This window comes from Bos indicus, chromosome 6 (genome assembly GCF_029378745.1).
Source record: "Bos indicus isolate NIAB-ARS_2022 breed Sahiwal x Tharparkar chromosome 6, NIAB-ARS_B.indTharparkar_mat_pri_1.0, whole genome shotgun sequence".
Lineage (NCBI taxonomy): Eukaryota > Metazoa > Chordata > Mammalia > Artiodactyla > Bovidae > Bos > Bos indicus.
In genome coordinates, this window is record NC_091765.1 from 7789044 (window position 1) to 7811439 (window position 22396).

At 38.5% G+C, this 22396-nt stretch overlaps 1 protein-coding gene across 5 annotated transcripts in view; it reads right to left on the minus strand.

Annotated features, from left to right (window-relative positions):
- Window positions 1-22396, minus strand: part of LOC109560231 (bifunctional heparan sulfate N-deacetylase/N-sulfotransferase 3) — a 188176-nt gene that overhangs the window by 12722 nt on the left and 153058 nt on the right. For 4 of the 5 annotated variants that reach the window (XM_019962273.2, XM_070791019.1, XM_070791021.1 and 1 more), the window contains 3 exons: window positions 16682-16856; window positions 13326-13496; window positions 11557-11666 (listed from right to left, as the gene is read on the minus strand). In XM_019962273.2, coding sequence (XP_019817832.2) covers window positions 11557-11666; window positions 13326-13496; window positions 16682-16856 — 456 coding nt within the window. Of the gene's footprint in view, window positions 1-11556; window positions 11667-13325; window positions 13497-16562; window positions 16857-22396 lie in introns of those variants that run through there. The other variant, XM_070791022.1, reaches the window with a different exon arrangement.

Genomic DNA, 22396 nt, shown 5'->3' on the forward strand with positions numbered 1-22396 from the left:
TGGACTGCAGCCCACCAGGCTCCTCCATCCATGGGATTTTCCAGGCAAGAGTACTGGAGTGGGGTGCCATTGCCTTCTCCAGGTCATTCACATACCTTATATTAAAATGAGCAGCTTCTGATATAATGTTTCTTTAAGGAACATTAAACTTCACATGTATTAAAATTAAAAATCAAAATAAAAATAGGTTTTCTTTCACTTCTGGTAATTGATTACATCTCATGCAGTGAGCTGTCATGCTAGACTTCACTGAGAAAAGTATGTGTCTGTGCAGCTGACACCTAGCCCAGACATCTATATGCATAAATTCACAGGCAGTGGTATAAGTGTATCATAGTGGAAACAAAAAGGAGAGGAAGGTAAAGGAAGATCATATTATTTTTCAGGTTGCCTGAGAAGGTGAGGGACTGATGCTGATGAAGGACCTTGTAAGCAATTCAGATCCCAAGTGAAGAAGCTTGACAGAGATGGAGAAAGATCTTTTTTTTTTTTTTTTAATTTTATTTTATTTTTAAACTTTACAATATTGTATTAGTTTTGCCAAATATCAAAATGAATCTGCCACAGGTATACCCACGTTCCCCATCCTGAACCCTCCACCCTCCTCCCTCCCCTACCCTCCCTCTGGGTCGTCCCAGTGTACCAGCCCCAAGCATCCACTACTGTGCATCGAACCTGGACTGGCGACTCGTTTCATACATGATATTATACATGTTTCAAAGCTATTCTCCCAAATCTCCCCACCCTCTCCCTCTCCCACAGAGTCCATAAGACTGATCTATACATCGGTGTCTCTTTTGCTGTCTCGTACACAGGGTTATTGTTACCATCTTTCTAAATTCCATATATATGCGTTAGTATACTGTATTGGTGTTTTTCTTTCTGGCTTACTTCACTCTGTATAATAGGTTCCAGTTTCACCCATCTCATTAGAACTGATTCAAATGTATTCTTTTTAATGGCTGAGTAATACTCCATTGTGTATATGTACCACTGCTTTCTTATCCATTCATCTGCTGATGGGCATCTAGGTTGCTTCCATGTCCTGGCTATTATAAACAGTGCTGTGATGAACATTGGGGTACACGTGTCTCTTTCCCTTCTGGTTTCCTCAGTGTGTATGCCCAGCAGTGGGATTGCTGGATCATAAGGCAGTTCTATTTCCAGTTTTTTAAGGAATCTCCACACTGTTCTCCATAGTGGCTGTACTAGTTTGCATTCCCACCAACAGTGTAAAGGAGTTCCCTTTTCTCCACACCCTCTCCAGCATTTATTGCTTGTAGACTTATGGATTGCAGCCATTCTGACTGGCGTGAAATGGTACCTCATAGTGGTTTTGATTTGCATTTCTCTGATAATGAGTGATGTTGAGCATCTTTTCATGTGTTTGTTAGCCATCTGTATGTCTTCTTTGGAGAAATGTCTATTTAGTTCTTTGGCCCATTTTTTGATTGGGTCATTTATTTTTCTGGAGTTGAGCTGTAGGAGTTGCTGGTATATTTTTGAGATTAGTTGTTTGTCAGTTGCTTCATTTGCTATTATTTTCTCCCATTCTGAAGGCTGTCTTTTCACCTTGCTAATAGTTTCCTTTGTTGTGCAGAAGCTTTTAAGGTTAATTAGGTCCCATTTGTTTATTTTTGCTTTTATTTCCAATATTCTGGGAGGTGGGTCATAGAGGATCCTGCTGTGATGTATGTCGGAGAGTGTTTTGCCTATGATCTCCTCTAGGAGTTTTATAGTTTCTGGTCTTACGTTTAGATCTTTAATCCATTTTGAGTTTATTTTTGTGTATGGTGTTAGAAAGATCTTATTCCAGTCTTTTTATAATACCAGCAGCGTCCCTCAGGACCACTAATATCTGGTAGAACACCAAGGAAACAACCTTTCCATGTAGGCACTGGCAGCTAGTCATTTCATGTGGGAAGCAGTACTGGCTAGGAACGTTTTGGAGAAAAATTAAGTGTTGTTTAGTGTCTCTCCATGTTTACCCCTCCCTGGAGGTAAGGTGACTTTATCATTGTGTTCCCAGAGTCATGACATAATATTGTCATTCAACAAATCTTTGTTGAATTAAATTTAGAATAAAACAAGAATGGACTGGTACTTAAGTTTGTGTGAAATATTAATATCACCTGGGGATGTCTAGAAATAACTGGAAGAGACTTGTGGGCAGGGACAATCAAGATTCTCCAATGACTCAGCTTCCAAATGGTAACATTCTCTTTGTTAATGAAAATGTGACCCTCATCTTACCCTTGGGCAAGTGAATTCCAGGGAACATTCAGATTATACTTAGGTGCAAGGCAGTTTGAAATGTCTTTACATTGCATTGTTATTTTCATGAATGAATACTGAATTGTGTGGATATGCCAAATTTTCTTAAATCTATTTACCAGACTGGTTCCAGCTTTTGGTTATTATGAATAATGCTGCTGTGAACAATTCTTTGTGAACAAAGGTTTTCATTTCTTTTGGGGTAGATTCGTAGGCATGGCATTGGATTACTTGTAAACTTTTGTTTAATTTTTACGAAACTGTAAAACTGCTTTTCTGAAGTGGCTGTACATTACTATCAGAAGTATATGAGGTTACCAATTTCTCCACATTTGTGCCAATATTTGGTATTGTCTTTTGGATTATAGCTATTCTAGTGGTATTTTGATGTGATTTTAATTTGAATATCATTATCATTATACATTTATTGTGCATAGTGACTGTGTCTGGAGGGGAATTCTTTTATTTTTACTTATTTATTTTTAGTGTATTTAAAAATTTATCCTGTTTTAATTAGTGAATAGTATTCCATTGGATGTATATATCACATTTATATTTATTTATTTAATTGAAGTATAGTTGATTTCACAAACCTCCATCCATAGTTCTTCAGGCACTGTGTCTATCAGATCTAATCCCTTGAATCTCACTTCCACTGTTCATGTAATATACAGGTTCGTGACATTGTACAGGAATCAGTGATCAAGACCATCCCCAAAAAAAGAAATGCAAAAGGACAAATAGTTGTCTGAGGAGGCCTTACAAATAGCTGTGAAAAGAAGCAAAGTGAAAAGTAAAGGAGAGAAGGAAAGATATACCCATCTGAATGCAGAGTTCCAAAGAATAGCAAGGAGAGATAAGAAAGCCTTCTCAGTGATCAATGCAAAGAAACAGAGTAAAACAACAGAATGGGAAAGACTGGAGATCTCTTTAAGAAAATTCGAGATACCAAGGGAACATTTCTTGCAAAGATGGGGACAATAAAGGACAGAAATGGTATGGACCTAACAGAAGTAGATGATATTAAGAAGAGGTGGCAAGAATACACAGAAGAACTATACAAAAAAGATCATCATGACCCAGATAACCATGATGGCATGATCACTCACCTAGAGCCAGACATTCTGGAAATGTGAAGTCAAGTAGGCCTTAGGAAGCATCACTACAAACAAAGCAGGTGGAGGTGATGGAATTCCAGTTGAGTTATTTTAAATCCTAACAGATGATGCTGTGAAAGTGCTGCACTCAATATGCCAGAAAATTTGGAAAACTCAGCAATGGCCACAGGACTGGAAAAGGTCAGTTTTCATTCCAATCCCAAAGAAAGGCAATGTCAAAGAATGTTCAAACTACAGCACAATTCCACTCATCTCACATGCTAGCAAAGTAATGCTGAAAATTCTCCAAGCCAGGCTTCAACAGTACTTGAACCATGAACGTCCAGATGTTCAAGCTGTATTTAGAAAAAGGAGAGGAACCAGAGATCAAATTGCCAACATCCGTTGGGTCATCAAAAAAGCAAGAGAGTTACAGAAAAACATTTACTTCTGCTTCATTGACTATGCCAAAGCCTTTGACTGTGTGGATTACAACAAACTGGAAAATTCTGAAAGAGATGGGAATACCAGACCACCTGACTTGCCTCCTGAGAAATCTGTATGCAGGTCAAGGAGCAACAGTTAGAACTGGACATGTAATAACAGACTGCTTCCAAATTGGGAAAGGAGTACGTCAAGGCTGTATATTGTCACCTTGCTTATTTAACTTATATGCAGAGTACATCATGGGAAATGCTGGACTGGATGAAGCACAAGCTGGAATCATGATTGCCGGGAGAAATAACAATAACCTCAGATATGCAGGTGACGCTACCCTTATGGCAGAAAGTGAAGAGGAACTAAAAAGCCTCTTGCTGAAAGTGAAAGAGGAGCATGAAAAAGTTGGCTTAAAACTCAACATTCAGAAAACTAAGATTATGGCATCTAGTCCCATCATTTCATTGCAAATAGGGAAATGGTGGAAACAGTGAAAGACTTTATTTTGGGGGCTCCCAAATCACTGCAGATGGTGACTGCAGTTGTGAAATTAAAAGATGCTTGCTCCTTGGAAGAAAAGCTATGACCAACCTAGACAGCATTTTTAATAGCAGAGACATTACACTGCCAACAAAGGTCCATCCAGTTAAAGCTATGGTTTTTCCAGTAGTCATGTATGGATGTGAGAATTGGACTATAAAGGAAGCTGAGCGCTGAAGAGTTGATGCTTTTGAACTGTGGTGTTGGAGGAGACTCTTGAGAGTCCCTTGGACTGCAAGGAGATCCAACCAGTCAATCCTAAAGGAAATCAGTCCTGACTATTCATTGGAAGGACTGATGCTGAAGCTGAAGCTCCAATACTTTGGCCACCTGATGTGAAAAACTATTGGAAAAGACCCTGATGCTGGGAAAGATTGAAGGCAGGAGGAGAAGGGGATGACAGAGGATGAGTTGGTTGGATGGCATCACCGACTCGATAGACATGGTTTGAGCAAGCTCTGGGAGTTGGTGATGGACAGGGAAGCCTGGGGTGCTACAGTCCATGGGGTCTCAAAGAGTCGGAAGCAACTGAGCAACTGAACTTAACTGAAAGTTGATTTGCAACATTGTGTTAATTTCTGCTATACGGCCAAATGACCAGTTGTACATCCATATACATTCTTTTTTATATTCTTTTCCATTATGGTTTATCTGGGGACATTGACATAGTTCCTGGTGCTATACAGTAGGACCTTGTTGTCCACCCATTCTATATATAATAGTTTGCATCTATTAACCCCAAACTCCCAGTCCATCCTCCCCCCACCCACTCACCCCTTTGTTGTTGTTCAGTCACTGAGTCATGTCTGACTCTTTGCAACCTCATGAACTGCAGCATGCCCAGCTTCCCTCTCCTTCACTATCTCCTGGAGTTTGTTCAGGCTCATGTCCATTGAGTCAGTGATGACAACCAACCATTTCATCCTCTGTCACCCCCTTTTCCCTTGCCCTCAATCTTTCCCAGCATCAGGGTTTCTTCCAATGAGTTGGCTCTTCACATCAGGTGGCCAAAGTACTGGCACTTCAGCCGCAGTCCTTGAATGAATATTCAGTGTTGATTTTCTTTAAGATCTCCTTAAAGCTTGACCTCCTTGCTGTCCAAGAGACTCTCAAGAGTCTTTCCAGCATCACAGTTTGAAAACATCATTTCTTCAGTGCTCAGCCTTCTTTATGGTCCAATTCTCGTATCCATACATGACTACTGGAAAAACCATAGCTTTGACTATATGGACCTATGTCAGCAAAGGGATATCTCAGCTTTTTAAAACACTGTCTAGGTTTGTCATAGCTATTCTTTCAAGGAGCAAGTGTCTTTTATTTTGTGTCTGCAGTCACCATCTGCATAGATTTTGGAGCCCAAGAAAATGAAATCTGACACTATTTCCACATTTTCCTCATTTATTTGCCATGAAGTGATAAGACTGGATGCCATAATTTTGTTTTATGAATGTTGAGTTTTAAGCCAGCTTTTTCACTCTCCTTTTTCATCTTCATCAAGAGGCTCTTTAATTCCTCTTCACTCTCTGCCATTAGAATGATATCATCTGTATATCTGAGGTTGTTGATATTTCTCCTGGCAATCTTGATTCCAGCTTGTGATTCATCCAGCCTGGCATTTCGAATGATGTAGTCTGCATTTAAGTTAAATAAGGAGGATTCAATATATAGCCTTGATGTACTCTTTTCCCAATTTGGAACCAGTCTGTTGTTCCATGTCCAGTTCTAACTGTTGCTTCTTGTCCTACATACAGGTTTCTCAGGAGGCAGGTAATGAGGTCTGGTGTTCCCATGTCATTAAGAATATTCCACAGTTTGTTGTGATCTACACAGTCAAAGGCTTTAGCATAGTCAATGAAGCAGAAGTAGATTTTTTTTTGGAATTCCCTTGCTTTTTCTATGATCCAGTGTATATTGGCAGTATGATCTCTTGTTCCTCTACGTTCTCTAAATCTAGCATGGACACCTGGAAGTTTTTGGTTCACCTATTGCTGAAGCCTAGCTTGAAGGATTTTGAACATAATCCTGCTGGCATGTGAAATGAGTGCCACTGTGCGATAATTTGAACATTCTTCAGCATTGCCTTTCTTTGGGATTGGAACGAAAACTGACCTTTTCCAGTCCTGTGGCCACTGCTGAGTTTTCCAAATTTGGTGGCATATTGAGTGTAGCACTTTAACAGCATCATATTTTAGGATTTGAAATAGCTCAGCTGGAATTCCATCACCTCCATCTGCTTTATTCATAGTGATGCTTCTTAAGGCCCACTTGACTTCACACTCTAGGATGTCTCGCTCTAGGACAATTGCCTCCTTGGTAATTAGAAGTCAGTTCTCTATGTCTGTGAGTCTGTTTCTCCTTCATAGATAGGATCATTTGTGTCATATTTTAGATTCTACATATAAGTGATATCATATGGTATTTTTCTGTCTCAGACTTAATTCACTTAGTATGATAATCTCTAGTGGCATCCATGTTGCTGTAAATGGCATTATTTCATTCTTTTTCATGGCTGAGTATTATTCCATTATATATACATACCACATCTTCCTTATCCATTCATCTCTTGATGGACAATTAGGTTGTTTCCATGTCTTGGCTATCGTGAATAGTGCTGCTATGAATGGCTGCATGTATTCTTTTTGAATTATAGTTTTGTTCAGATATATTCCCAGGATCGGAACCCTGGATCACATGGTAATTCTATTTTTAGTTTGTTGAGAAACCTCCATACTGTTTTCCATAGTGGCTGCACCAACTTACATTCCCACCAACAGTGTAGGGGGTTCTCTTTTCTCCACACCCTCTCCAGCATTTATTTGTAGACTTTAATGATGCCCATTCTAACTGGTGTGAGGTGGTACCTCACTACAGTCTTGATTTGCATTTCTCTAGAAATGAAGTCTTTTTATAATAATGTCTGAGACAACTTAAAAAACTCATTTTAAGGTTTCAGTTTTTTAAAGGAAATACTTCCTCTTGTTATACTATTCATTAGTAAAACTTCACAGTATCATTTTTCTCTGTTTTTTGTGCCAATTTGAAGAGCTTAGTAGATTGGCAGTGTAGGCTCCAGAGGAATAAGTGTGTTTCAGTCCTGCCCCCTCAGCTTACTTTTGAGGGACTTTTGGCTTGGTACCCAGCACTTAGTACCCAGCACATAGTAGTATTATATATAAAGTATTTAGAACATATAAATGTATACTGATTTTGAAATGTTATAACCACTTTTAAAACAAATTTATATGAAATTGGAATAGATTGTTTTCTTCCTTTTCACTTAGCATTTCCAGCTGTTTCACAGGTCATCTAAGAACCAGCAGATTTTAGCTACTATGGCTACTGTTTTTTGCTACCAAAATAGTTTTATTTTGGCACAATTTTACTCAAACTCATCTAAAATGGGAAAGGATTCTTTGACCAATAGATTTGGTTGCCAGAGGAAGTGATATTAGAAACAGAAGCAGCTTCAGTTCTTTATGACTTAGGTAACCCCATCCATAGAACAAAATACACACACACACACACAAAATCTTCATTTAACTCTTTGCCTTCAAATCCTTATTGTCCATTTATTGAAGTTTTCATAGTAAATTATTATTAAAAATTCATATAACTCAGTCTGGTTTCATTCATGTTAATGAACAGGTTAACTGAGAAATAGAGATGTCAGGTTCAGTAAGTGTGAAGACTTGTCACAGTCACTGGTGGCTGGATATAATTGTTAGTGGATATATTCATGGGAAAATTAAAAGTTTACATTTTTTTCATTTTAGTTTATAAAGTTTATAAAAAAACTTTCATTTTAGTTTTAGTTTAACACATATATAAACTGTATGTGCTAGTTCAGTTTAGCACAACGCCACACTGAGCATTATTTTTCCTGCTTTTTTTTAAATGATTAGACAGCTTAAACACTATATAACACATAATATACAAGCTAAAATAATGTTGGCATATCAATCCTATTTATAGTTTAGTGATTAAGGTTATGTTGAACAAGAATTATAAAATGTGAATTACTTAATTGAATGAGTAAGTTCCCATTCATATTTTTTAAAGCTTATACTGCTTATTTCCGATAACAACGACACTAAGAAAATCTGATTTCTAAAAACTTTTATTTTGGTTACACCACACAGCATGTGGGATATTAGTTCCCTGACCAGAGATTGAATCCATGCCCCCTGCATTGGAAGCATGAAACCTTAACCACTGGACAACCAGGAAAGTCCCAAGAAGATAAGATTTTTATGTATTCAGTATATCATCTAAAATCCATGATGACAGTACTAAGTCATTTTAAGATATAGACCATCCATTACTTTATGAAATTTAGAAGTCTTGAACACTTCTGTAGTGACTGTGGAATGGACTAAGTAATACTCTTAATGATGGAGATTTATTGCCATTTTTCTTGAAAATAGTTTTGAAATTGGAACATTTTTATATTGAAGATAATCAGGAGATTGTAGATCTCTTACACTGGAGTACTCGTTTGTGCCAAAATATGGTAAAACTTTTGCAGAGGTCTAGTTTCATTGATTTATTGTATTGTGTGCAAAGAATTGAATTTATGTGGTTAGTTGAGAATTCATATCTGTTTGCAGTTTAGTACATTATCAGAAGGCTTTAAATAATTTTTTAGCTACCAAAGAGGTAGTCTTCACTATCCTTAGCAGGAAAAATATAATGCAATTAAAGACATTCTTGCAAACATGCATTTTGTACATCCAGTCATCCCCAACATGTCCAAAGCACCAGAGAAACAACTTACCAGTACAGTTATTTTAACAAGAATAACTAAATTTTGAGGGCAGGATTCAGAAAAACTGCAAAGGGCATGGTTGAAGGAGAATTCAGACCTAAGTCAATGACATGAAATTCCAAATATTCTACAACAGGTACACTGCTGTTTTTTCCAAGGTGTGTCAGGCCAACTGATTGACAAGAGAATATAAAAAGAAACCGAACGGCAGTACGTTATCAGCAGGGTGAGTGCTTGGGCAGCCCTACTGGACCAGAAACTGTGGTTTCAGAGACTACACACATCTTATCTTGCTACTTCACCCACTAAGCCCCCAACCAGGCTGCAGAACCATACGAGGGGTAATTTGAGTCAGACACCTCCCAGGTGCAAAGTGACCCACAGTTCTTTGTATACAGTATTTTGCTTTGGTATTATTTCCCTTAAGTTTACACTCCCTTTACTTGGCAGTGGAGGTGAATAAAAAGCTTGCTGCTGAGCTGGATACAAAGGGGACACATACACAGCGTGCAGGTCAAGGACCATTCCATAAGAAAAAGAGATTATGTCTTTATAAAATACTCCAATTCTTCTTTCTGAAATGCAATGCTTTGCTATATACTCTATAAAAAAGATCCAAAGATAAGCCAACTTGAGTTAGAAACCTGTTTAGAAAATAAAAGCTTTCTTTTCTAAGAGATACTTAAAAAGACATAAAGAAGAAAGTGGGCTCGAATTTCTAACTGAAGCTAAAATCACTCAATTTTCTTTAAGGTCAAGCTGAAAGTTAAATACCTGAGGCTAGTGTCTGTGTTGGTACTTCAACTCAGCTCACCAAAGCTCTGATAGGACTCTCTATAGAAAACATGAAGGTCAGAAGGTTAACAGTAACAACAGAGTAAATGACTCTTAGAAAGGAAGCGCAAAACTCTTGAGTTCCACCTACTTCTTTGTTCTCTAAATCAAAATCTCTCTCTTACATGTGTGTCTCTACATATGATTTGCGCAAGATGTTTGCAATATTAGATGGTTGTCTGCAAACCTTTTACTGTAAGGGATGGTGAAAAGTAAAGGAATCCTGTATCTCACTTTCTAAACTGCTACAGTATGAAGAGTACAATGAAAAGAGAAAATCAATTGATCTATAGAACTGAGTTTTATACTGAGATATAGAATGGAAGAATCCCATACTACAGTCTTAATTGGTTTCTTTAAGGCTCAGTCTGTAACCCTAAAATTATATATATATTACATATATGTAAAATACAATATTATATATATAATATAAAATTATGTATCTATATAATATAACATTTTATATTATATATATGTAATATATATACTACAGTGAGAGCCAGGTCCATGGCTCATCCAACTCAGGCTCTCTCAGTTGCTTGTTCCAGTTGCATGTGAAAAAGGAAGAAACATCCCTCACACACCTGATTGCTGGGCTTCTCAGGAGGCTCATTGGTAAAGAACCTGCCTTGTCAAGCAGGAGACGTGGGCTGAACCCCCGGGTTGGGAAGATCCCATGGAGGGAAGCATGGTAACCCACTCTAGTATTCTTGCCTGGAGAAGACACAGATAGAGGAGCCTTGCGGGCTATAGTCCATGGGGTCGTAAAGAGTTGGACACTCACAAGGAGTTGGACTAAGCAGCTAAACAGCAACAACAGTAGCATAAATGGAGAAAGTCAGATGGAGGTTTTATTTAAAATGTTAGATAAAGTCCAGAGTCAGGATTAAAGTGAGGCAAGAGAGGCAGGTACCTCGGCCACTCACTCTCAGGTATTTGTGGGGTCCTTAACTCCTTGTTGCTTTTCTTCTGTCACCCTGGCTCCCACCTGATGGAACTGACTACCTAAGAAAATGAGTGGGAACCAGCAAAAGAAAACCAAACGAGAGCTGTAACAGCTGAGGCCTCTGAAGAAAAGGTGATAAGGTTAGTCATACAGTGGGTAAAGACCAAAAAATGGAAGTATGTGTAAGAGTAATAATAGCACCTCTCTCTCTGCTTATTCAGCCACCTATCGGGCTATTTCTTGCTGTGTGATGTTTGTTTTTTAAAATTACACAAAAGAGAGAGGAGCTCATAAATCACCTAGTTCAAGAGGTCTTCTTATACTTCCAAAAGGTCTCAATGCTGTCTGGTTAAATAGGCTTAGTGCTTCCAACACAGTTCCAGTAACCTCTTTTATGGTTAGCTGTTGCTTTTAAGACTTAAAACCCTTTCTTCCTCTTTTTTCCTTCCAGAGAAAACTTCCCTAGTTAGAAATCAATAGGGGACTTTGGACATTTCATAGCCAAACTGTTGACATGTTCTTTCTCAAGTGGTTAACATCAACTTGAAAATAATCAGTATGTAAGGAGGCAGCTAACTCAATAGCTGCATCACCAAACTACAACTTCTCTAAAATCAGCTCTCTGCTGAAACTTCAATAAATTAATTAGAATATAAACTTACGTTAATGCTTCTGAGTAATTATAATGAGGAGAGACTCCTAGAAACTTCTGTACTTCATCCATCACTGTAGCAGGATCAGTTCTTAGCTGTTGCCCATCAATAATTAGCAGCTAAGTGACCAAAGAAATAAAAAAAAAGACAATGCAAATTGGAAAAAGACATGTAACAGCATGATACAAAAATTCTGCACTTTAAATTTATTCCATTTTAAGACACTGTACTGAGGGGATTTGCATTCATTGTTGTTAAGACTTAGCCAGGCCATCCTCATTAATGACATGGAACAAAAAATAAATCACACTAATTAAATGCATTCATGTTTTATAGTTTGAGACATCCTGCAAACACTATGAAAACAAACAAAAAAATTTGAGTACCAAGAGAGCTTAAGAAAGGTGACTATAAAATCACAAATGAAAATCAAGTTTAAAAACAGATAGAGCAATGATTCCATGATTCAAGCTGGGAAGGAGACTTGTAGGAAAGAAGAAAAGTGACCGGACCAGGTACCATGGGACAGAGGACATATCATTATCCATGATTCCAGTCAAAGGAGCAGCACTGTAAAGTTTTTAGAAATTCTTTGATAATCCATTTGGAGAAAAAGGTAAGATTCCTAGAAAACCTTAAAGTAAACAGAAGTTCCTCAACAGACTAAAGGGAAGAATTTGCTTGTTACTCTGGTGAGGGAAAGGGGTGGTCCCAGCAAGATAAATGACAGGGGATGGTGATGAAGGGCCATAATGCCTGGAAAGCAATTCCTGCTCACACATCTTCTCGAGTGTTTCTATTTAGTTTATACCAGCATTGTTCATCAGAAATTTCTGTGTTGATGGACATACTGTGAGGCTGTGGTATCTAACTGGTGGCTATTGAACATTTGAAGTGTGGCTACTGTGACTGAGAAACAATTTTTAATTTTATATAATTTGAATAGAAATTTAAATAGCCATATATGTTTGCATGTATGGTATCATTGTGGCTGCTGCTGCTGCTGCTAAGTCGCTTCAGTCATGTCCGACTCTGTGCGACCCCATAGACGGCAGCCCACAAGGCTCCTCTGTCCCTGGGATTCTCCAGACAAGAACAATGGAGTGGGTTGCCATTTCCTTCTCCAATGCATGAAAGTGGAAAGTGAAAGTGAAGTCACTCAGTCATGTCTGACTCTTCTTGACCCCATGGACTGCAGCCTACCAGGCTCCTCCATCCATGGGATTTTCCAGGCAAGAGGACTGGAGTGGGTTGTCATTGCCTTCTCCGATCATTGTGGTTCTAGACACACAGGTATACACTGTGTCTGATGTGATTAGATTGCTTTATGCAATCCAGTGTAGGGGCTGGTTTTGTAATCTAGGCTAACACTAGGCAAAAGAGAGAAACAAGGATGCCAAGGAAAACATAGGACTTGTGAAAAATCCAGCAAGGTGGTTCAAAGGGAAATAATGTCACTGAAAGCAAAACAGTGTTTGCCTTGTTTGGTTAAGAGCTTTATTCTCAGAATAAAAATCAGGAGTATCAAGCTTCTGAAGCTCTTAACAATCAGGAAAGGCATGCACTAGAAAATAGGGCAGGGAGAATTATCCTGAAATACTTCTAGAAAGAGAATTAGTTTTTCTACCTCTGCCTGTTATTGTTTGCCAGAGTCTCTGTTACAGCTAAAGAGTAAATGCTAGTCATGTTTTAATGAGTAAAAAACGTCCTCTATCCTAGAGGCAAAGTCATTGACTTAATGAGACTGTACTACGATGTAGATTGCTATTCCTCAGTACCTGAAAGGGGGGGAAATAAACAAGCCATCTCTCGATGTGGCTGGCATACCACCCTGGGACCAAACATCTCTTCTGCAAGGCTCTCAGCTCGGAGGGTGCACGCGGCCCAGCTGAGATCACTTCGTAGAAACTGAATTTCAGAGCCGCGGGGTCTTCGTGTGATCGCTGATGCTGTGATGAAAAGGTGGATAATTAAACCGACGTGAACCATAGGCATAAATAATTAAAAACCAATCTCTGTGACAAGTCGCAAAGCTAAAGGAAGGAGTGCCTCACTGAGGGAGAGTTATTTGTTTTGCAATTAATAAAGGAAGAAAATGCTTGCTTGGAGCATCAGGCTTTAAAATTACGACACTGATGAGAGTATATGTTTGAGAATTATTTGGTAGAGGCGGAATTCTTCTTGATAGAATTTCTTAACCTATTTTTCTGAGTTATTTCCATAGTGTGTATATATATATATTATTCTGAAAGTAAACTTTTGAAAGTCGCCTTAACACCCCCTTTCAGCCTGTAAGAAACCATTTATCATGTCCAGTTAATATCCATAATGCACAAAACACTCTGCCAGTTCTGCCAGATAGTTTTGTTCCATCTAGTAATGCAGTTTTAGATGAGAAAAACCCTATGGGCTATTCAAATGGAGAAACTGGTGAAAACTCTGACATGTGCATTATCTGAAATCCACAGCTTTTATCATACACACTCTAGCATCTAAAAGCCAAGATTATTTTACCTAATGGTAACCTCTGCGGTGAATCAGAACCACTTACTGTACAGAAAATGCAGACGGCAGCAATCCTAAAAGGAAAGCACTTCATAATGGCTCAGGCTCAGGCCCAGGGGTCTGAGGAAATCACCTTTTCCCTAAATTGACCAATAAATATTCAGGCTTAGTGGTGGGTTTGTGGATGTTTACCACATCTAGCTGAATAGCAAATTTGCTGCAATTGAGATTCAAATTACTATACTACAAACTCTACTAGACTTTGTTAAGGCCTGCATTTTGCCACTGTGGAGTGATTTATTTGTAATATTTAGGATGTTTTGTTAGCTTTCAGCCTTGAAGCTTCCTTTTTCAGCAAATTCTCAATTTTTCAGGGGCTAAGTGGTTGCCAAGCTCCAATTTTCTGCTTCCTCTTTGAGTCAATTAAGGCGGGTTTTCTTTTTTCTCCAGATACCTAGCGATAAAGGTAACAGGCGCAAGATCAAATCAGTCAATTTGCTGTGTTTTTGGTTTAAAGGATGGTTCTAGGAGTTGGGCATGACTGATTAGTGTGGAATTGTGGATTTCATTTTTCCAGGATGTCTACTCCCTGTTACGCAGATTATTATCAATATGCCTGTTAAGATCCCATGACCTTTTCCTACTCTGTCCTAGCCATGAAACCTTTCCTGACAATCTGTTCTTTCTTTAGTGAACCTGGAAAAATGGCTTTTGTTTAAAAAATGACCCCATGCTGATAAACTTTGTTCTCTAATATCATAGACTGTCAGAAATTTAGATGTATGAGATTGGTGAGAATGCAGCATCCAGTCCTGCCTGGTGAATCAGAGCTTTTTGGGTCACTTTAATTCAGAGAAGCAGCCTTATTTCCAGCCTAGGTGCAGAGTTTCAGATAAAGGATTTTTGGATATAACAGTTCTTTCCATGTTTATCTTAACTTTAGAGTTTCTAAGGAAGTAAGTCTCTTAGTCTGTTTTCCAGCCCTGGCCCTGCTTGCACCTATTAAACAGTTCATGTTAATTTTATCTACATTTCTCCCTATCATACAAATCCTCCCTCTCTTTAGGGAAATGCCTGATAGTTCTTCAAGTGTTCAGGCTCCTCCGCTGCAGCCAATTAATACACCTAACTTGTTGTCCCTGGTGGTCTTTATCAGGTAGGCTTTATTACTCTGTAGGAGTCTCTCTGTCACTTAATAGTTTCTGATTTATACACTGGTTATTTAAACATATTTCTCCAATTAGACTGAAAGCAATCTCAAATGTAGCATCTACATTTGTTAATTGACTTTCAAATCATACTTAGAACAATACTTTGCATGTGGTAGTTGTTAAAATTATTTAATGAAGGGATGAACACATGACCATCAGGAAAGTGGTTTTTAAATTACAAAACTGAGGAATGATAACTAAGGATGCTATGCTATCCTATGTCACTGCAGTTGTGTCCAACTCTTTGTGACCCTATGGACTGTAGCCCACCAGGCTCCTCTGTCCTTGGGATTCTCCAGGCAAGAATACTGCAGGGGTTGCCATGCCCTCCTCCAGGGGACTTTCCTGACCCAGGGATCAAACCCATGTTTCATATGTCTCCTGCGTTTGGAGGTGGGTTCTTCACCACTAGTACCACTTGGGAAGCTCCTAAGAATAATACAGACTAAAGACACTTACTCTATTAATTTTGTTATGTTCTTATATTTAATATTGCTGTTTTTTATTAAACTTTTTCCATTTGGTGATTAATAAAATATCACTGAGGCAGGTGTTTTTTGGTATTATTTTTAATATTTATTCCGGTAAAAATGTATGGCGTATAAGTTTTATTATTAGAATCTGTTAAAATTCTTTCAAAGTGATCGTTTCTGTGCTAGGTTCTAACCAACATCATAATGGCAATGTTTATATGAGAAAGAGGCTTAAAACAGGGGACTCTGGCTGGGCTTTCAAGGATGAAGAATTCATTCTTATATTCTGTTTTGCCGCTAGGTTATATCTTCAACCCAAGCAGTTATTTAAGCTCTTTCAGAGTCAGGGTCATCAATCAATGGTCCATGGGCTAAATTCTGCTTGTTGTGTGTTTCTGTAAATAAATTTTACTGGAACACAGTTAGGCTCATTAATTTACATATTGTCTATGGCTGCTTCTGCAATACAATGGCAAGAGTTGGATTATATGGCCTGCAAAGCCTGAAATATTTACTCTCTGGACCTTCACAGAACAAAACCTCTGACTTCTGCTTCAGTAGAATCAGGTATATTTCTTATCTGTAAAACTGAGATAATAATAGCAGCATTATATACATATTAGATGAAAAGAATGATTTTAAATTATAACATTTTACTTTTAAAATACAGATATATATAGAAGCACACAATACAAGCACATAATATTGTTTGCTTTAATTTCTTCATTGTATTATACATTTTATTAATCAAATGAATGCAAAATTAATAAAAACTAAAGGGAACATTTCTCTATGGAAACATAGAGAAATTTATTCCCTTTCTTGAAGATATAAAGCTAACAAATCTTTTTTGTTAAAACCTGAGGCGGTGACTTTTACTGAAAACCACCTTCCCTTCTCTATACTCCTCTTCTACTTGCTGGGTTTTGTCAGTATGTTCCTTACCTGGTACCAGGAATATGCGCGGTCTGATGGGTCAATGAGAATGGTGATGATCTTGGCTTTGGGGACCAAAGAAGCCGCCCTTTTAGGAGCTTCCTCTGAGTGGAAGTAGTTGGCACTCTTCTCAAACAGAAAATCAGTGGTAACATTAGATGGGACTGGGAAGAAATCCATATACCTAGAAAGGGAATATTTCTCAAAATGAAACTCTGGTTTATACTCATATACTGGTGAGTCAAAGATGTTAAAGGTGTCCCACAAACAAAATTCATTTGTTTCCTAAAAAAAAAAAGGCTTTTTCTTTAAGCATTTGTCCCCCAAGCCTGTTAGCAAGGAAAAAACATACAGAACACTAATAGTGTATTTTCAAAATGCTTTTCTAAATACATTTTCTTTGTATTCTACTTAATATCAATAAAAAGGTATGGGAAATAACAAAAATGTAGATACAAAGGGATCAAATGGCAATAATCAACCTAACTGTATAAAATGTATCTGAAAGCAGAAATATTTTACTGCATGAGCCTCTGCAGCCAGACAAATATGAGTGCTCAACCAAAAAGAAAACTGGATCAAAACAAATAGTATGTCTAGTTCAAGGCATTTTACAGACTTAGACAAAACATTTTTACCTCATCACAAGAAAAAATAATTTCATTCCCACCAGTGTGTTGCCCTTACATTCAACTACAAAGTGTGTCAAAGGGCAGAACAGATGTGGTGTGAAAAGACTGCCTGTTTGCTTATTTTTTCACATAAAGAGCCACTTATGTTGTTTAGAATGATTCAGTTCAGTTCAGTCGCTTAGTCGACTGGCCAAAGTATTGGAGTTTCAGCCTCACCATCAGTCCTTCCAATGAACACCCAGGATTGATCTCTTTTAGAATGGACTGGTGGATCTCCTTGCAGTCCAAGGGACTCTCAAGAGTCCTCCAGCACCACAGTTGAAAAGCATCAATTCTTCGGCACTCAGCTTTCTTCACAGTCCAACTCTCACTTCCATACATGACCACTGGAAAAACCATAGACTTGACTAGACGAACCTTTGTTGGCAAAGTAATGTCTCTGCTTTTGAATATGCTATCTAGGTTGGTCATAACTTTCCTTCCAAGGAGTAAGTGTCTTTTAATTTCATGGCTGCAATCACCATTTGCCGTGATTTTGGAGCCCCCAAATATAAAGTCTGACACTGTTTCCACTGTTTCCCCATCTATTTCCCATGAAGTGATGGGACCAGATGCCATGATCTTCGTTTTCTGAATGTTGAGTTTTAAGCCAACTTTTTCACTCTCCTCTTTCACTTTAATCAAGAAGCTTTTTAGTTCCTCTTCACTTTCTGCCATAAGGGTGGTGCAATCTGCATATCTGAGGTTATTGATATTTTTCCTGGCAATCTTGATTCCAGCTTGTGCTTCTTCCAGCCCAGCGTTTCTCATGATGTACTCTGCATAGAAGTTAAATAATCAGGGTGACAATACACAGCCTTGATGTACTCCTTTTCCTATTTGGAACCAGTCTGTTGTTCCTTGTCCAGTTCTAACTGTTGCTTCCTGACCTGCATATAGCTTTCTCAAGAGGCATGTCAGGTGGTCTGGTATTGCCATCTCTTTCAGAATTTTCCACAGTTAATTGTGATCCACACAGTCAAAGGCTTTGCCATAGTCAATAAAGCAGAAATAGATGTTTTTCTGGAACTCTCTTGCTTTTTCGATGATCCAGAGGATGTTGGCAATTTGATCCCTGGTTCCTCTGCCTTTTCTAAAGCCAGTTTGAACATCTGGAAGTTCACGGTTCACGTATTGCTGAAGCCTGGCTTGGAGAATTTTGGGCATTACTTTACTAGCATGTGAGATGAGTGCAATTGTGCGGTAGTTTGAGCATTCTTTGGCATTGCCTTTCTTTGGGATTGGAATGAAAACTGATCTTTTCCAGTCCTGTGGCCAGTGCTGAGTTTTCCAAATTTGCTGGCATATTGAGTGCAGCACTTTCACAGCATCATCTTTCAGGATTTGAAATAGCTCAACTGGAATTCCATCACCTCCACTAGCTTTGTTCATAGTGATGCTTTCTAAGGCCCACTTGACTTCACATTCCAGGATATCTGGCTCTAGGTGAGTGATCACACCATTTTGATTATCTTGGTAGTGAAGATCTTTTCTGTATAGTTCTTCTGTGTATTCTTGCCACCTCTTCTTAATATCTTCTGCTTCTGTTAGGTCTATACCATTTCTGTCCTTTATTGAGCCCATCTTTGCATGAAATGTTCCCTTGGTATCTCTAATTTTCTTGAAGAGATCTCTAGTCTTTCCCATTCTTTTGTTTTCCTCTATTTCTTTGCATTGGTCGCTAAGGAAGGCTTTCTTATCTCTCCTTGCTATTCTTTGGAACTCTGCATTCAGATGTTTATATCTCTCCTTTTCTCCTTTGTTTTTCGCTTCTTTTCTTTTCACAGCTATTTGTAAGATACTTGTTAGAATAATTATAGAAGTTTAAATAGTACATATTCCCAGATATGAAATACTATCAAATATTCTAAGGTTAGGTTCTGTATCCTTAAGTGAGGTGAGATTTGTCACCAGCAGTGAAAACAGGAATACCTACCTGTAGCCTGAAGCACAGAAATGTAGGATGTAATGGAATTTGTATAATGTGCCATTTGCACAAAATGTCAAATAAAAGTGAATTCAAGCATATGATGATGGGTGTTTCTGAAGCATCAAAGAACATCTTTTAAAGGCAAAGGGGCCTTTTTAGAAAGGATGTGCGAATTTAACGTTTAGGGTTTCTTACATTTTATAACAAAGGCCTCACCCTCCAGACCCGCACTGTCTCTAATTCATAAGCCACAATGATTTTGAGCTACCAAGACAAGGTAGTTCAATAATTACTGAAAAAGAGAGACATTAACATTGATGTGGTGAGTTCTTTTTGCAGTGTGTTGTTTTCTTCCATTCACACAATAAAGCTCCTAGAAGGATTCCAGTTGTTATCATATTACATAATTTGGCTGGTGCAACAAAGTGATGTCTTCAAACTCAGCGCAGCACAGAAATCATCTTATATTTTTCTGGAGATTGCTTTGTTGGTCATATGTCATGCTGGCGTTCCTTTTAGGGGTAAAGACATGTAAACATTTCTGCAAAGTTTGATCTGCTATCTGTTCTGGTATACACTGTATTAATAGAAGGTGCCAAATTTTAGGACATTTTTTAATTTAGATGCCCACACTTGTTCCGGGGGTGCTAAGGTCATGTCAAGTGTCTTAGTGGTATCTTATTTGTTCCAAGCTTGCTTATTCTGAGAAAGGATCCAAAAATCACAAAAGAAGGGCAGGAGGTACTGAATTCAGATAACTTTTAACTTCTGAACACTGTGCCACCTTCGTGGTAGTTGTCTATACCTACGGCACTTTAGGCCCTGAAATCGTCCTCAGGCAGTTCTGGATCTTGGACCTAAAATGTATTGATTTTGTCTGACTCCAGAGGCTCATGGAAAAAGCAGAGGCCAGTTCTTGTTTGTTTATGTGCCCACATTTTTCTAACATACTGACTGGTACTTATGGGCACTTGAAAAGTGTTTGCTGAATACACAAGGTGGTAAAGAATTCAGCTTCATATTTCTAGGGTGGAAACAGGTCCACATTTGGAGAATATGAATTCAGGTTATTCAAAGAATTGGTGAGCAAAGTAGAGTGGTTTAATAATTTGGGGGTTAAACGTGAAATGCCTGCCTCATTTAAGCTTTGCTACTCCCATAACCATTTCTGTCTTTTATCAAGCCCATCTTTGCATGAAATGTTCCCTTGGTATCTCTAAGTTTCTTGAAGAGATCTCTAGTCTTTCCCATTCTGTTGTTTTCCTCTATTTCTTTGCATTGATCGCTGAGGAAGGCTTTCTTATCTCTTCTTGCTATTCTTTGGAACTCTGCATTCAGATGCTTATATCTTTCCTTTTCTCCTTTGCTTTTCACTTCTCTTCTTTTCACAGCTATTTGTAAGGCCTCCCCAGACAGCCATTTTGCTTTCCATGGGGATGGTCTTGATCCTTGTCTCCTGTACAATGTCACGAACCTCCATCCATAGTTCATCAGGCACTCTATCTATCAGATCTAGTCCCTTAAATCTTATTGGGCTCCAAAATCACTGCAGATGGTGACTGCAGCCATGGAATTAAAAGACGCTTACTCCTTGGAAGGAAATTTATGACCAACCTAGATAGCATATTCAAAAGCAGAGACATTACTTTGCCAACAAAGGTCCGTCTAGTCAAGGCTATGGTTTTTCCTGTGGTCATGTATGGATGTGAGATTTGGACTGTGAAGAAAGCTGAGCACTGAAGAATTGATGCTTTTGAACTGTGGTGTTGGAGAAGACTCTTGAGAGTCCCTTGGACTGCAAGGAGATCCAACCAGTCCATTCTGAAGGAGATCAGTCCTGGGTGTTCTTTGGAAGAATGATGCTAAAGCTGAAACTTCAGTACTTTGGCCACCTCATGTGAAGAGTTGACTCATTGGAAAAGACTCTGATGCTGGGAGGGATTTGGGGCAGGAGGAGAAGGGGAGGACAGAGGCTGAGGTGGCTGGATGGCATCACCGACTCGATGGACGTGAGTTTGAGTGAACTCCGGGAGCTGGTGATGGACAGGGAGGCCTGGCGTGCAGCAATTCATTGGGTCGCAAAGAGTCGGACTCGACTGAGCAACTGAACTGAACTGAACTGACTCCCATAACAGCTCAGCACTTTTTCTTAAAACTGAAAGATGTAAATTTTGCAACACTCCACATTTATTTGTTTCTGGTTGACCCTGTATTTCTAAGTGATTTTACTCAGAGCCAGATTAAGATGTTTAGGGTTTCTAAATGTTAGCAGGGCTGTACGGCCCTCCATGTGCTGCTCCAACCATCCACTGCCTCCCCAAGTAATTATAAAAAATAATACCAAACTGTAGAATATAAAACTTAACTGTATGCCTACATCAAACATTTTTCTTAGAAATTCTGATTGTAAATCTCGGCTATTTTTTATCAAAGATGGAGTTTTCTCATTTGCATTTGCCCTGCTTTGCTTGTGCCCTAAGCCTGTGTTTAGGTTGCCTGATAGGGGAGCCCTGGTTTTGCCCAGTTCTCCAGAAAGAACAGATCCATGTATCCAGGTTAATTAACTGTGCCTGGGCTAATTCTGTAAGTGACCCTGGCACGCTGAGACACACAGACTTCAGCCTCGTGGCTTTCTTGTCTTAAAGGGACTGCTGAGGTGCTGACACTTCAGGGAGAGGCAAGGCCAGTCTAAGGACTGAATACGTTTACTGTCCTTGAGAGCCAAGCTCTAGTTATTGCTAATAGATTGGTATTGACAGTTACTGTTGTATTAATTGCCTTTTATAAATGCATAATTTGTCAATCAAAAGTGTTTACAATTGGGGTATTTTTAGCAAGTTATCATTAAAATCTTTAATTGCTCTTTCGTTTTCTACTTATTTATGCCATCTCTTTGGGGACCACTTAAGGGACTGTTCATTCCTGTTATAGTCCCTATACACATTACTGTCTTAGGAACAGCTTTTTTTTTTCTTCAAAAAATGAATATTCTCACAGATATTCTTAAGTCCCAGGTAATCTAAGTATTATTGCATTCCTCTCTACTTCCAAAGCAGTTTTTAATCAACCCCTTTAATCTTGATGTAAACAAGGACTAAATTTTTTATTCTGCTGTATACAAGC